The 13,216-nt window shown below is 57.3% G+C and overlaps 1 protein-coding gene across 1 annotated transcript in view; it reads left to right on the top strand.

Annotated features, from left to right (window-relative positions):
- CACNA1C (calcium voltage-gated channel subunit alpha1 C) overlaps positions 1 to 13,216 on the top strand; it is a 471,172-nt gene that overhangs the window by 352,547 nt on the left and 105,409 nt on the right. The window contains exons 10-11 of the mRNA XM_081249321.1: positions 6,221 to 6,311; positions 12,526 to 12,552. Of these exons, the coding sequence (XP_081105447.1) occupies positions 6,221 to 6,311; positions 12,526 to 12,552 (118 nt within the window). The remainder of the gene's footprint in view (positions 1 to 6,220; positions 6,312 to 12,525; positions 12,553 to 13,216) is intronic.

Here is a 13,216-nt window from a genome sequence, read left to right as displayed (position 1 = left end):
GCTATAATTGTGTCAGGGAGACACATGTGAAATACATGTGAAATAAGAGCAAACTAGAAGAAAAACAAATGGAAATTTGTTGGTAATATGAGCAAATATTTATGGCACTTTCCATTTTACAGAGTTACTTTACAAATATTATTTCATTTAACCCTTCTCAGAAGCCCTTGACATAAATAGTACCGTTGTGTTTTGTTTCGCAGATGAGGAAACCTGGGCTCGGGAGGGTTAAATAACTCACCCAGACATACCGGCTGGGAGGGCTGGGACTAGGGCTTGCATCCAGGTTGTTACTGAAAATTCTCACAGACCCCAGAGTTCTGGGGGGCTCAGAGAGGGGACTCGGGGACAGCAGGTCCTGGAGGCCGCCCTACTGGAATGGGGGAAATGTGAACGGTTCAGGCGGGCGCAGCATCCACGCCCTCCAAAAGGCTCGCGGGCCAAGGGAAGGCAGCCATAGGTGACACCCGCCAGCGACACGGTCCTGCTCCAGTGAAATGACATTTACAAAAGTAGCGGCCGTCTGGGTCTGGCCCGAGGGCCGCAGCTCCCCGACCCCTGGGATAGGTGAAGGGGAGATGGACAGGGCCTCGTAGCAAAGCCCAGAGGCTGGGATGAAGGTGGCCCTGAGGTGGGCAGCCCCACCTGGGTAGGAGTTCTGCAGAAATCATGGGCACAGGGATGTGGGGGGATAGTGTGTGCATCAGCGAGGGCCGCCGTAACCCAGTACCACGGATCGGGCAGCGTGAACGCAGACATTCATTTTCTTACGGCTCTGGAGGCTGGAAGCCTGAGGTCGAGGTGTCGGCAGTGCTGGTTCCTTCTAAGGCCCTGAGGGGAGACGGCTCTGGGCCCCTGTCCTTGGCGTGTAGATGGCCTCTTCCCCACCCCCCCGGGTGTATCCCCATCTCCCCGCCGCCGTGCATGCCTGTGTCCAGATTTCTTCTGATAAGGGCACCAGTCATAAGGGATTAGGGCCCACCCTTGTGATGGCGTTTTAATTCAATCACCTCTTTCAAGACCCCCCAGCTCCAAACACAGCCACACTCTGGGGTTCCAGGGGTCAGGATTTCAACCTGTGACTTTCGAGGGGACACGTGGCCCTAACAGACAGGATGGAGCCCGGTTACGGGGGTTTGGGATTCCAGGCTGGAGTCAGCGAGGCAGGAGATCAGGACTCCTCTTGCTTGACTCCTTTAACTATAACTTGGATTAGTACGTTTGGAAAAAGAATACTAACCAGACCACTTGTATGCAAAAAAAAGATGATAAAACGAGTGTCTGGCCAAGTCAGTGGCAAAGTCAGTTCTCTAGCTCCATCTGTGAGCTCGTAGGAGGCTGGCGACTAGATCCTGCCGTCGGGCCCGCCCAGGATTGGCAGTTGGGCTGGCCCTGGAGAAATGCAAGTTCAGGTTGGCTGAGAAACGCCCTCAGTTCCTCCGGCCCCTGACACCCCCGGGAGGCCTGGCCCGAGCCCCCAGGCGTCTTCCACCAAGAGCCGCCTGGAGGATTCCTCCACCCGATGGTGAAGCTCCCAGCTCAGTTCTGGGCACTGCTCTCAGCCAGTTCCAGGAGAGGCCGGCCGCTCCTGCTGCCCCAGCCCACGGACAAAGTCAGGCTGGCATGGTGACGGAAGGCTCCAGACTCGCAGGCCTGCCCACGTCCGCCCACGTCCGCCCCTCGATCTCTCACCTGGAGCTTTGCCCTGAGGCCGTCCTGGCAGTCCCGTTGCACAGAAGGGTCTGAGGCAGAGGGTAGGGCGGTAGCTGGTGTGACAGGGGGTCCCCAGGTGTAGTGAGTCAGCCCGCAGGGAGCTCACGAACCCCAGTGCTCCAGAGGACACCGGTCTCCACGACCACTTGGGTCCCGTGCACTCCCAGCATGGTTCATGTAGTTTCCAGTCTGAGACTATCCTGTGGTGGAAGTGGCTTATTACAACCAATCCCCCCAGGACCCACACAACTGCTGTCTAGCAGACCAGGGAAGTCATCAGTTCCTGGGAGATGAGAACTGTGCACCTCCCTCGAGATGCAGAAACGTGGTCCTTCTAAGCGCCGTTCAAGCAAGTTGCCCCCAAGAGTGGAAGTTTGGGGAGAGAATCCGTTCTTGGCAAGATGGAGTCTGTACAGCTCGCTGATGTTCCTAAAAATGTAATTATGTTTCCACCACCTGCAGTGGCAGCTGTTAATTACTCTTTCACGAAAATCTCATTTCCTTTCGGAATCTGCTCAGCAGAAGCCGAGGGACAGGACAGCCCAGAGACCCAACATTCAATCCACAATCCCTGGTAACGGTGAAGTTAGGAATTCAGGAAACTAGCCTCCCCTCAGCATCCTTCCTGAGTCCACTCAACAGCACATTTCGTCCCTCAGAGGCCGTTCTTTACAGGAAGGGTGCGCCCTGGCCCCTGGATTCTCTGCAGTCTCTCTGCCTCAGTTTCCAACCCACCGGTCATCTGAGTGGCCAGTGGGAGACTCAGGCTTGCCGCCTCCCCAAGAATAGGGCCCAGCATTAGCAATCCCAGCCTCGGCCGGCCTGGACTCTCAGTTTCCAAGATGAACCCAAGGCGATCTCTAGGGTAACAAGTCCCTAAACGAGTCGGCTGTGGCCTCTGTCTAACCCCTTAGAAATAGAAACACAGACCATCTTCACCCCGTCAGGTGCTTGTGGGATAAACTATCACATATCAATAGGAACTAATATGTGGATGTAAACTGTGATTTAAAGCAAGGAACCTTTAAATCCACACCTTGACCCCAAAGAGCAGCTCCCCAAAGACTCCTGCCCACCATCAAGGGCGTGATTGGAGGCTCTTCCGACCATGTTCCAGGCAGGCAGCTGCCACCTGTGCCCGCGTGACTCACCAGGCCTGGTCAAGTTCAGTTATAGAGGGAAAGGCTGTGTTTTTATCAAGCTCTTTCTATTATTTTTAAAGTAATCACACAGCTATTTCTGGAGTCAAACAAGATGGGACAGTATTGATGCCAAAGCCAAAAGCTGGACGAGCTTCTGTGTAGCAGGTCAGTGACCCGGGCCCCCGCCAGCCAGGACTGTCCCCTGAGGCGTCTCTGGGGACAGACAGACTTGGAGGCTGGCAGCCCGTTACCCCTCCCACGGCCAAATTAAAGGCCCCTCACGATGAGACGCTCACCTGAGTGACCCCTGTCATTCTAAACTGACGTGTATCTTTCTAGAAGGGAAATTTGCTGAGTCATCCATTTCAACTCTTTAACTCTCAGCCCTGTTTTCGTATAGGAATTTTGAGAAGTGAACAAAGAATGCTACTGGTTGTAAAGTTTCTGTTTATTCCAAGCTTTGTGTTGGTTGTTTTTGTTTTTTGGGTTTTTTTTTTTTTGGTGCGCGAAGCATTGTTTTAAACTATTTTCTGTTTTTTATTAAAGTATAGTTGCTTTACAATATCCTATTAGTTTCAGGTGTACAATATAGAGATTCAATATTTGTATAGACTATATTCCATTTAAAGTTATTATAAAGTACTGGCTATATTCCCTGTGCTGTACAATATATCCCTGTAGCTTATTTATTTTATACATAGTAGTTTGTACCTGTTAGCCCCCTACCCCTCTCTCCCCACTCCCCGCTTCCCTCTCCCCCCTGGTAACCACTAGTTTGTTCTCTGTATCTATGAGTCTGCTTCTTTTTTGTCATACTCACTAGTTTGCCCTATTTTTTAGATTCCACATATAGGTGATGTCATACGGGATTTGTCTTTCTCTGACTTATTTCACTGAGCATAATACCCTCCAGGTCCATCCATGTTGTTTCAAGCTTTGAATTATGAAGATAAGTGTGCTTTGGAGACGGCTGTTTACATGGGGTAAAAATAAGCCTGACCCTTTCCTCTCGTGACCAAATCTTCGGGATTCCCACTAACAAGTAGGGATGAGTTGGGGCCCTCCTGGGTGTCCGTCTCCTCAAAATCAGTACCCACCTGCCAATGTAGACGCTTCTGTGGGAGTGACCCCTTCTCCCCAGGATCCATTGTTTATTTTGTGTTGTTAATTCATGTGATTCGGGGTTTGGGTCCTATTTTGTTCTGTGCTCTTACCTGTTTTGATTTATCAATTTTTACTATCTTAGTTTGTTTTTGGAGGTTAGCGGGACATCCTCTGTGTGGTCGCCAAGTCCCCTGTTTCTTTCTTTGCCTGAGGCTGACCCTGAGTTCTGTCTGCGTCTTACTCCTGGTTTTCGACTCTCATATCTTGTCTGTGAAAGGAAGCGCCCGGCGGTCTTGCTTCATCAGAAGGAAAGGGAGTTTGCTTCGTCTAATCGCCCCCCAGAAACCCATTGTGGCGTCCCCCATGCCCCCGTGTGTGTAAATTATGTGCTGGTGCCCACGGGGCAGGGCGGGAGCGTGCTTCTTCTGGTGTGCATGCACGTGCGTGCATGTGCATGTGTGCGAGGGGAGGATAGCCTGTCCCACCCAAAGCCACCACCTTGTTGTCCCTTCAAATGTATAAAGTCAGCAGACATGACAGCCAGCAGCGGCTGAGCCCTGTTGGAGCCTTTCCTTTGAAGAGCGCCAGCCAAGGTTGAGGTCACTGAAGGTGCCAGCTGTAAACGCTGTGAAATCCAGCACCACTGTCTCGCTGCTCCCCATGCACCTGTGATGCCCCCAGAGCCTGCTCGGCTGTAGGAATCCCATCTCGTCTGGAGTGTAACCCCGGGGGCCATCGAGGTGAGCACGGGGTGGGGGCCCAAGACACCTGTGATCCAGTCCGAGCCCCCAACCACTGTGTGACCCGGGCACCTGGCCCTTCCCTGGACCTCACCTCCCTGTCCTGTGACGGGAAAGCTGGGCGATGTCCAAAGTCCATCCAGCACCGAGCTTCCTTGAAATGATGTCTGGATTTGTTTTCACCCAAGTTTATGGAAAAGGAGTCGAGGGTGGACACAGGACAGTCAAGCGTGTGGGAAGTCGTGGGCTTCCCGGCTGTGTCTCCCACATTCTCAGAATGAGTCTCTCACACCTGCCCGACTTGACTTCATCCAAAAGAAAAGAAACCAGGGACGTCCCACATCCAGCAGCATCCGTACAACCCGTCGAATTATCCGTACAGCGTGATCAGTTCTTGGGCTGTGGCAGCCCCGGGGGCACTTGTCACTGGTCCCACGTCACCAGATGCCACACCCCACTCATGCAGGTTCTGTGGCCACTGAGGGCTCCTGACCTGCCTGACAGATGAGGGCTGCTGACCTGCAAACAGGGCTGAGCCATGACCGAGGATGTGACGGCCATTCTAAAGGACAAGGGCGGGAAAAATAAGGAACTCCCTGTGTGTCGTGTTAAAAGGGCCATAGAAGATGAAAAAGGAGGAGAAGAATTCTTTTGAGATAAACTTTTATTTGGAATAAAAGATAATAATAAAAGAAATGGCTTCTTCTAAGCCAAACTGGGCTCCAAGCTAGAAAGCTCTGGCTGCCCTGGAAATCCAGGAAGAGCCTGGGGATGGGCTGGGCAGGTCGGCCATAGTGGACTTGGACGGTTTGTGTCCCAGCTTGGCCTGTTGACATGGGAACATCAGGATGCCGTGGGGAGGTGGTTTTCTTGCCGTCTGTCTTCAGACCACATCTCATCTCAGTAGTTTGGTGGGTCCCACAGGGAGGCTTCTCATTCCTGTGTCTGCAGTGCTGACCTGAATCCTGCATGCGATGCTGGAAATGGCTGTCCCCTTTGAGCTCTATTTCAGACTCTGTCCTAGACGGAATCGCCTCAGGACCCAGCATGCAGGACTCAGGAGAAGGGACAGACCCTCCTCCAAATCCATCAAGTGGCTCACCCCCTAGAGAAGCCCTTTCCACAGACAGGCTGGGCCCTAAGTGTGGGGATAAAACCCCTTAGAATGGGGAGGGGGTTGGAAAGAAATAAGAAAAATAAAATACCATCATGAAAGCTCTTTTTACTCCGAGGAGCAGACGCAAAGGGGAAAAGCACGCGCGGCTTGGCCGAGGGCAGGGGGTCGAGGGTAGAGGAGGCACTCGGGTCAGTGTTCCCAGGCGTCTCCTCCCACTGTCCCACTTAGAGTGTCCTGGGTGGCAAGGGTCACCCTAGACGAGCAGCGGGCATGTCAGTCGAGGATGTGGGACCCGGCCGGGCGCTGCCAGGGCCTCCCCTCCCGGCCAGGGGGCTGCAGACTAACGCTTCTCTCCCCTCTTCCCTCCACGCCTCGCTCTGCATCCCTTCGACCCGACCCTGCAGTGAGCATGCCCACCAGTGAGACCGAGTCTGTCAACACGGAAAACGTGGCTGGAGGTGACATCGAGGGAGAGAGCTGCGGGGCCAGGCTGGCGTGAGTAGGCGCGGGGGGCGGGAGCGGGCAGGGAAACCGAGTCCTGGGTGGAGAGGGGAGCCCTGGGGGCAGCGTGGCCCTGGCTGGGAGCTGCTCTGCAATCCTGCGCTTCCCGGGCAGGGGTCTGACTTTTGGATTTTGAGCCCCTTTCCATCCCATCAGAGAAGTGTGTGTGTGTGTGTGTGTGTGTGTGTGTGTGTGTGTGTGTGTGTGTGTGTGTGTGTGTGTGTGTGTGTGTGTGTGTGTGTGTGTGTGTGTGTGTGTGTGTGTGTGTGTGTGTGTGTGTGTGTGTGTGTGTGTGTGTGTGTGTGTGTTGGGGGGCTTTGAAGTCTGTTTCTTCCCAGCCCCTCACCCCCTTTCATCAGAGCAGCTTTGTTAGGTTCCCTGGGCCCTGCTAAGCACCCTTTCATTTCTGATAAATGTGACCTGGAAGAAAAGCAGACAGGCAAGAAAATACACTGGGAGACGTGGGTCTTACCTGCAGCTCTGAGTTATCCACCCAGTGAAGGGAGCACAGGTGTCTCAGCGCAGACTCAGCTAATAGAAGTGCGCCTGTGCCGGCCCAGCGACCCTCCCCAACACAAGCCCCAGTCCCCGGCTTCCTGAGCTGACTGGGGCCCAGGACTGGGCCAGGTGTGCGGAGGGACAGCCCACGTGGGTTATCACCATCATCCTCCGTCTTAGCTCCATCTTAAAAATGGACACCAGCAGTCCCTGGGAGATGTCCCCCCACCAAGAAATGAAGGGGAAATGGTTTAACTGCTAAAAATGAGCAAACTGCTGGTTTCATTCCCAGTGTGTCAAAAAGCAGAGTCCACAGACTGAAGCCATGTTCCTTTAGGGGTCAGGCTGACCTTGAGTGTGAGGCCTCCTGCAGCTTCCAGACTCCACGGCGGGAAGTGGGAGCTGCTTGTCCTGGCGCCTGGGAGATGTAAGACTCACCCCAGAAACCCAAAGGGACGGCGGACCGAGGGCTCGGAGGAGGACCAGCCCCGAGGTGGCTGGGTGTCTGAGTCGCTCCATCGGTGGAACGGCTCCTAGCTCACCTCTCCCCGCCGAAATGCCTCCGTATCTGGGCCTTTTGAGAAGGTTTGGGTACATCTAACCTGAGCCGGGCCAGCCTCTGAGCGAGGAGGCGGGTGGGCGGGAGCAGGCTGCTTCCAGGGCACATGGGCCTCACCATTCCTCACCCTGATGGTGGCACCGGGGAGTCTGCACTGCTGATTCCCAGCATTGTTGGGAAGCAATTATCGTCAAAATGTTGCTGAAATACAGGCTAGTTACGTCCTGAAGCAGCGGGCTGAGCCCTTCCCTCTTCCCTCCTGTTGGAACCATACACACAAACGCCCGGGATCCTGGACGTTGGCCCCGGGCGGCCACGCTAGCGAAGGTGGATGGCAGGTCCCCAAAGGGTCGCAGGGAAGGTGATGAGGACCCTGCCCTCTGGCTCTGGGCCCACGTGACAGACCCGGAGAGGCCGCGGCGCTGGCGCTCCGTCACTGGAGAGTGTGTCTTCGGAGCTCGAGGCCCTGTTGGAAGGACGAGCCTGTTCCCACAGAGGGAGGGGGCATCTGGTGGACGTGCTCTGCAGGCGTCCAGGGCTCGGTGGAAATGGGCCGCACTCCACGAATATCCGAATTTATGCACCTACTCTGTGTGGACAAAGTGCTTGTCGCACTGCCGGGATGGCAGTATGTCCTTAACAATCTACCGTCTTTCCCGGCCCCGCCCCGGACACGATGGGAGAAGACTGCCAGCGTTCCTGGTGGGGAAGCAGCGTGAACAGGCGGGGGCTGAGGCTCAGGCTGTGACAACCAGGGAGAGGCTAGCGTTTCTGAAGCGGAGAGCGAACGGCCCACGCAGCGGGATGAGGCCTGGCTGAAGATGGTTCCGAGAGGGCAGGGCAGACAGACAGGGCCCGCAAAGCGATGTGTTGCTGGGGAGGGGGCAGCCGGGCAGGGGAGGTGGTGAGGGGGAGGAACTGTCCTTCAAGTCTGAAGACAGAAGCGATGCAGACTGAAGTCATCAGCGGGGCTGCAGGGTGTGGAGGCCGGGGCTCCGCTCTGGACCACGTGCTGGAGACACCAGCGTAGAAGCGATGGATGCAGTCACGTGGCGCCGGGGTCATCCACGGGCGCAGAAGGCCAGGGCTGAAGGCTGGGAAACCGACACGCAGAAGGAAGAGAAGGAGGCACAGATGAAAAGGTGCCAGGAGAACAGACAAGCACAAGCCCGGAGGCCACCGGGAGAGGAACGTCAAGCCCATCACACCCTCATCAGGCAGCAAGCCCTCTCGGTGCTGGGCCAAGGTGACACAGAGCCCGAGAGCAAGGTGACACCATCTCCCTGGAGCTCACAATCTGGTGTGAAAGTGACACTGAGCCGTCCCTGTACGTGGGGAAAAGCGTTCAGAAGGCCGAGTGACTGTAATGCAGGGTCAGTGACACAGAGACGCGTTAGACTGGCAGGTTAGGGAAGGCTTCTTTGGAGGAGGATAGTTTGAGCTGAGAACTGGAGGGGGCGGAGGAAGGAGGGATCTTCCCATCAGAGGCAACAGCGGGTTCCGAGGCCGCTGGGGGGGTGAGGGAGAGAAGGCAGCCGCATCCAGGGCAGGCCTGAGTGGGAAGGGGCGGGGCTGGAGCCGGAGCAGGGCCGGGTAGACCCTTGATGGCCTTGGTCTTTGTCACAAGACCAGGAGAAATCATGGAACGTAGCTGGTTGGTTTGGTGAGCTTTCCATCCTTGAGGATCCTCAGACATCAGGAAGAGTCTGTGCAGGAGCGAGAGGCCCCGAGCTGCGGGCACTCGAGCGAAGCGGCTGCCGTAGCAGCTCCGGGGGTGATGCTGACACAGCTCAGGCCAGGGTCACGTGCAGAGATGGAAAAGGGATGCATTCTCTGTGTGTCCTAATTGCAGGAGCTGGAGACTCAGGGCAGGTGGGGCGGGAGCGGGCCGCAGGGGACCCTCCCTCCAGACGTGAGGCCGTGGACGGGGAAATGGCAGTGGCCCCGGAGCTGCTGGGCCTTGCCTTTCCTCAGAGCGGAGGCAAGACCGTCTTCGAAACGAGAAGCCCATGAAGGAGACCAGCACTTACGGGACAGCGTTGCCTGAGACTAGGGCGCACCTGGCGTCAGAGAGGGAGACACGGGCTTCCACAGAAAGAAGTGCCCGGTACTCTGGGACGGACCGAGGAGGGAAGAGAGCCGTGGACCAGGAGTCCCAGATCTGGGCCCGGGCGGCAACCTCAGGCTCGCCCCCTGGGACGTGCAGGGTGACTGCCCGTTGGCTCCTGTGCTCTTGGCTCCTAGAGGGGCCTGGGAACCGCCTGCGGGGACCCCCTGCACCTCTTCTGTGCCTGTCGCTTCTGCAGAAGAGGCCCCGTGAGTGAGGCAGCCTGCACCTTGTAAAATGGCAGACCCCAATCCAGCTGGTGTGTGCGAGGTCCCTTTAGTCTCAAAGCGCACAGTTCTATAAAGAAGGTAGAGTCAGAAACAGGATCCGACACAGAGGGTCGATGATACCAATGGACGTGCATCTCGTCACAGAAATGAGCTAGGGGTTTTCGGATAGCACAGGAGATTCAAGCTAGTGGGTCCCCAAGAGGTGGACTGTGACGGGGGTCCAGGGTCCGGCTCCTCTGGCCGCACCAGCCATGCGTGGAGTCGAGGACATCGCCTCAGACGTGCGTCCGCCTAGATGGTGCCTGCAGCGCCATCTGACCTACGTTAGGGCGAATCGGGAGGATTCGGGGAATCGCTGTGTCACACGGCAGGGAGCAAACATACGGGCTTACGACGCTAAGACGCGGAAAGGCTAAACATACAAGTAGCTCCCAAGAAGTTCAAATATTTGTCCAATAATGACAAATGCAAACTGAGTAACCGAGTGAAGCAGAGGGAGTTCCAGGCGTGTCTCCCGTTTTAAAGCTTCACATCAGCAAAGACAACCGCGGTTTCCCGGGAGGTTGGTTGTGGAGGCCTGAGGGAAAGAGGCAGCTGGGCTGGACACGCGTCCGGTCCACCCAGCGGGGCTGCGCTCGCGGCCTTACCTGCGAGTTACCCACCTTCTGCACCTGCTGCTCTTCAAGAATCCACGGAAAACACGGGGAGGAAATCCTACCTTGTAGAGCAGTAACTGAGGGGAGCCCGCACGCCTCCTGAGCAGGCTGGTCCCCAGCGGGGTCTGGAGCAGCCGGGCCCCCCAGTGTGTGTGGACTCGCTGGGGTCCGGGGGGCAGCACCCGCCACCCGGCCAGAACACAGGGCTGGGGCGGCGGACACGGCACCCGCAGGCTCCCGGCTCCCCTGCCCACCGGTGGCGTGACCAGCTCTCCAAACCCCGAGCTGGTGGTCAGCTCCCAGGACAAGAAGGCTGCAGAGACCAGGTGCCTCTGGTCCCACGAAGTGCACTGACCCCTCCTACATGGGGAGTGTGAGGCCCTCCGCTCTCCCATACCTGGGCTTTCCTTTGTCTCCAGACACGTGCCCCCCGAGGACCTCCCTTCTTACCTGGGGTGCTCCAGTAATACAGAGCTTGGCAGGGATGAGTGCTTTGGACCCGGCAAGCCTGGAATGATGCTCACAACCTGAGAGCAGCAACAACAGTCAGGCTTCAGTGCGGCGTCCAGGCTCGCACATCAGGACACGTAACCACGGGGGAGAGAAAGTCCCACTCCATTTCCTCCGCCTCAGAACGTTCCAGAACACCCAGGAAGGAGCCACAGCCAGTGACCACACTTACCCAGGACATCATCCCCAACAGGAGCCCTGGTCCTCCTGTGCCGCGTCCCAGAGTTGCTGCCTGGGAGACGTGGACACTCAGAGCTCAGTGCCCCACACGGGACTTCTTAAGAAACCACTTTTACTGACGACCCACCGGACTGAGAGGGAGACTTACAGGGAGGGCGTGTGGTCTGCACTGAAGGGCCCCCGAGAGGCCTCTGGAAATCTCCGAGAGAAGGCGGGGCCAGGCCAGGCCCTGTGGCAGAGATGCCAGGCTGATGACCGCCCACTGTAGCTCATGTCCCTCAGCGAGGGGTCAGCTGTCCAGCAAGCCTGGCTGGGCTAGAGGAGGGAGCCCCCAGATGCCCACCATCCAAGCGCAGCTGGAAGACATTCGTTCTTCCATTAAACTGTGGCCCTGAGTAAGATGCCACCCGTGGCCCCGGCCTCCGCCCACGTGCCGTGTAACGTGATCAAATCCCTGCAGCCCTCGCCAGCGTCTCTGGGTGGGAAAGGTTATCAGCTGGCGGTTCGGAGCAGTAAAGGCTCTTGGCTCTGGTTCTCAGGGCCCCAGAGACATAATTATCTCACGCACGATGGCTCTCACATCTTCTGGTTTATTTTGTTTAATAATAAATAGCAAGAGGGGCTGTTTTCTTGCTTCGCAGCAGAGCTCACTCTGTGCTGAGCTGGGACAGGCGGATTTTGTCCCCTCTTCATCTCTGGCCGGCGCTCCGCACCTGCCTGCCCGTCCAAGCACGGTCTCCCACCCGCGGCCCTGCCAGCGCTCACTCCCCAGACACCAGGGCCTTCCCGACATGTGGCCTTCCGCAGGGCCATCTCAAGTGCCTGCATGATCTCTGCCCCCAGCCCGGCTCCATCCAGCCTCCCACGGGCCGCAGGGCCTCCTGGAAGTTTCCACCTTTCAGTAGCCCCCCTTCCCCCGAGATGCCCCTCGAATCAGCCACCAGCTCACCCACCGGAGCTTCTGTCCACAAGTCCCCAGGTCTTTAGGGCTGCACACCACTGCCAGCATCCGGGGTTTGTGCTCAGCCCTGGGCTGTTTCCTTGGGCCCAGGCTCCACACTCAGGCCAGGTGGCGATGGGGCCGGGCTCCTGTTCAGACAGCGCTGGGCCTCTGCCAGCCTGTTCCCGCCTGCAGTGTCCGAGGGCCGCAACTGCAGGAGGGGCTCCTGTCCTCCACGACTGTTCTCAGGGCGTGGCCCCAACCCGCTGCCTGACCCCAGCTGACGGTCTGAGAACACGGCACCCTCTCCGGGGGCCACGTCTCCACTTAGAAGATGCTAGATTCGTAGGTTTGTGGGCTGGGCCAGCCCTCGGTCTCCCCTTCAAACACACAGACACCAGGACGTGCTGACCTCAGGGCCGTCTCTCCGAAGCTGCTCTGTCCAGGGCCCGTATGGTCACCCGGGGACGTCTGAGAAAAGAGGGAAACGTGTGTGTCATTTGGTAATGTCTCCTCTTTCCCTTTCAGCCACAGGATCTCCAAGTCGAAGTTCAGGTGAGTGAGATGCTCCTTTCCTGCTGGGCTGGGGACACCCCCGGCGGGGGGCTGAGGGAGGGTCTGCGGAGGGTCTGCTTTCCTTCTGCACGACTCTCAGGAAGAGGCTCGTGGATCCGATCAGGCGAGTGGCTCCGGGCTCGGGGTTTGGCGAGTTAGTGATTTTGGTGGCACTGGCCCTAGGAGGTTGTGAGATGCTGTGTCCCCCTCCCTTATAAGATGAAGTCCGGTTGAAATAAGTGCCACGTGGCCACTTGCTACTGTTCTCGGCCATGTTTATGGAAGGTACAGGCACGCGGGTTCCGACGGTGCTGCTTCAGGACCTTCCTCGGTGCCCCGCCCTCGCCCTGTCTGCCCCTCCAGCCTCGCCGCCTGCACATCCCGCGGTTCCTGAGTGTCCCCCGTCCTCTCGCACGTCCAGGCTTTTGCGTGGAGCCCTCCTTCCACCCGAATCGCCGTCTCCCTGAGCCTCCCCCGTAGAGCTCGGGCTCCTGTTCAGAACCTCGCTGGTACCGCATCTCCACACCTTCTGCAGACTCTCCCCCCTCCCCCCAGCGCTTTGCTCAGACCTCTGTCACCGCCCTCCCCACACGGGCTCCCGTGTCTGCGATAGGCTCCGCAAGCCTCCGGGGCGCTATTTGCGGGCAGTGGGTAGCAGGCTGTC

This window comes from Mesoplodon bidens, assembly GCF_964165515.1.
Source record: "Mesoplodon bidens genome assembly, chromosome: 11".
Classification (NCBI taxonomy): domain Eukaryota; kingdom Metazoa; phylum Chordata; class Mammalia; order Artiodactyla; family Ziphiidae; genus Mesoplodon; species Mesoplodon bidens.
Note: the sequence above shows the minus strand (reverse complement) of the source record. Positions and strands in the feature narration are given on the sequence as shown.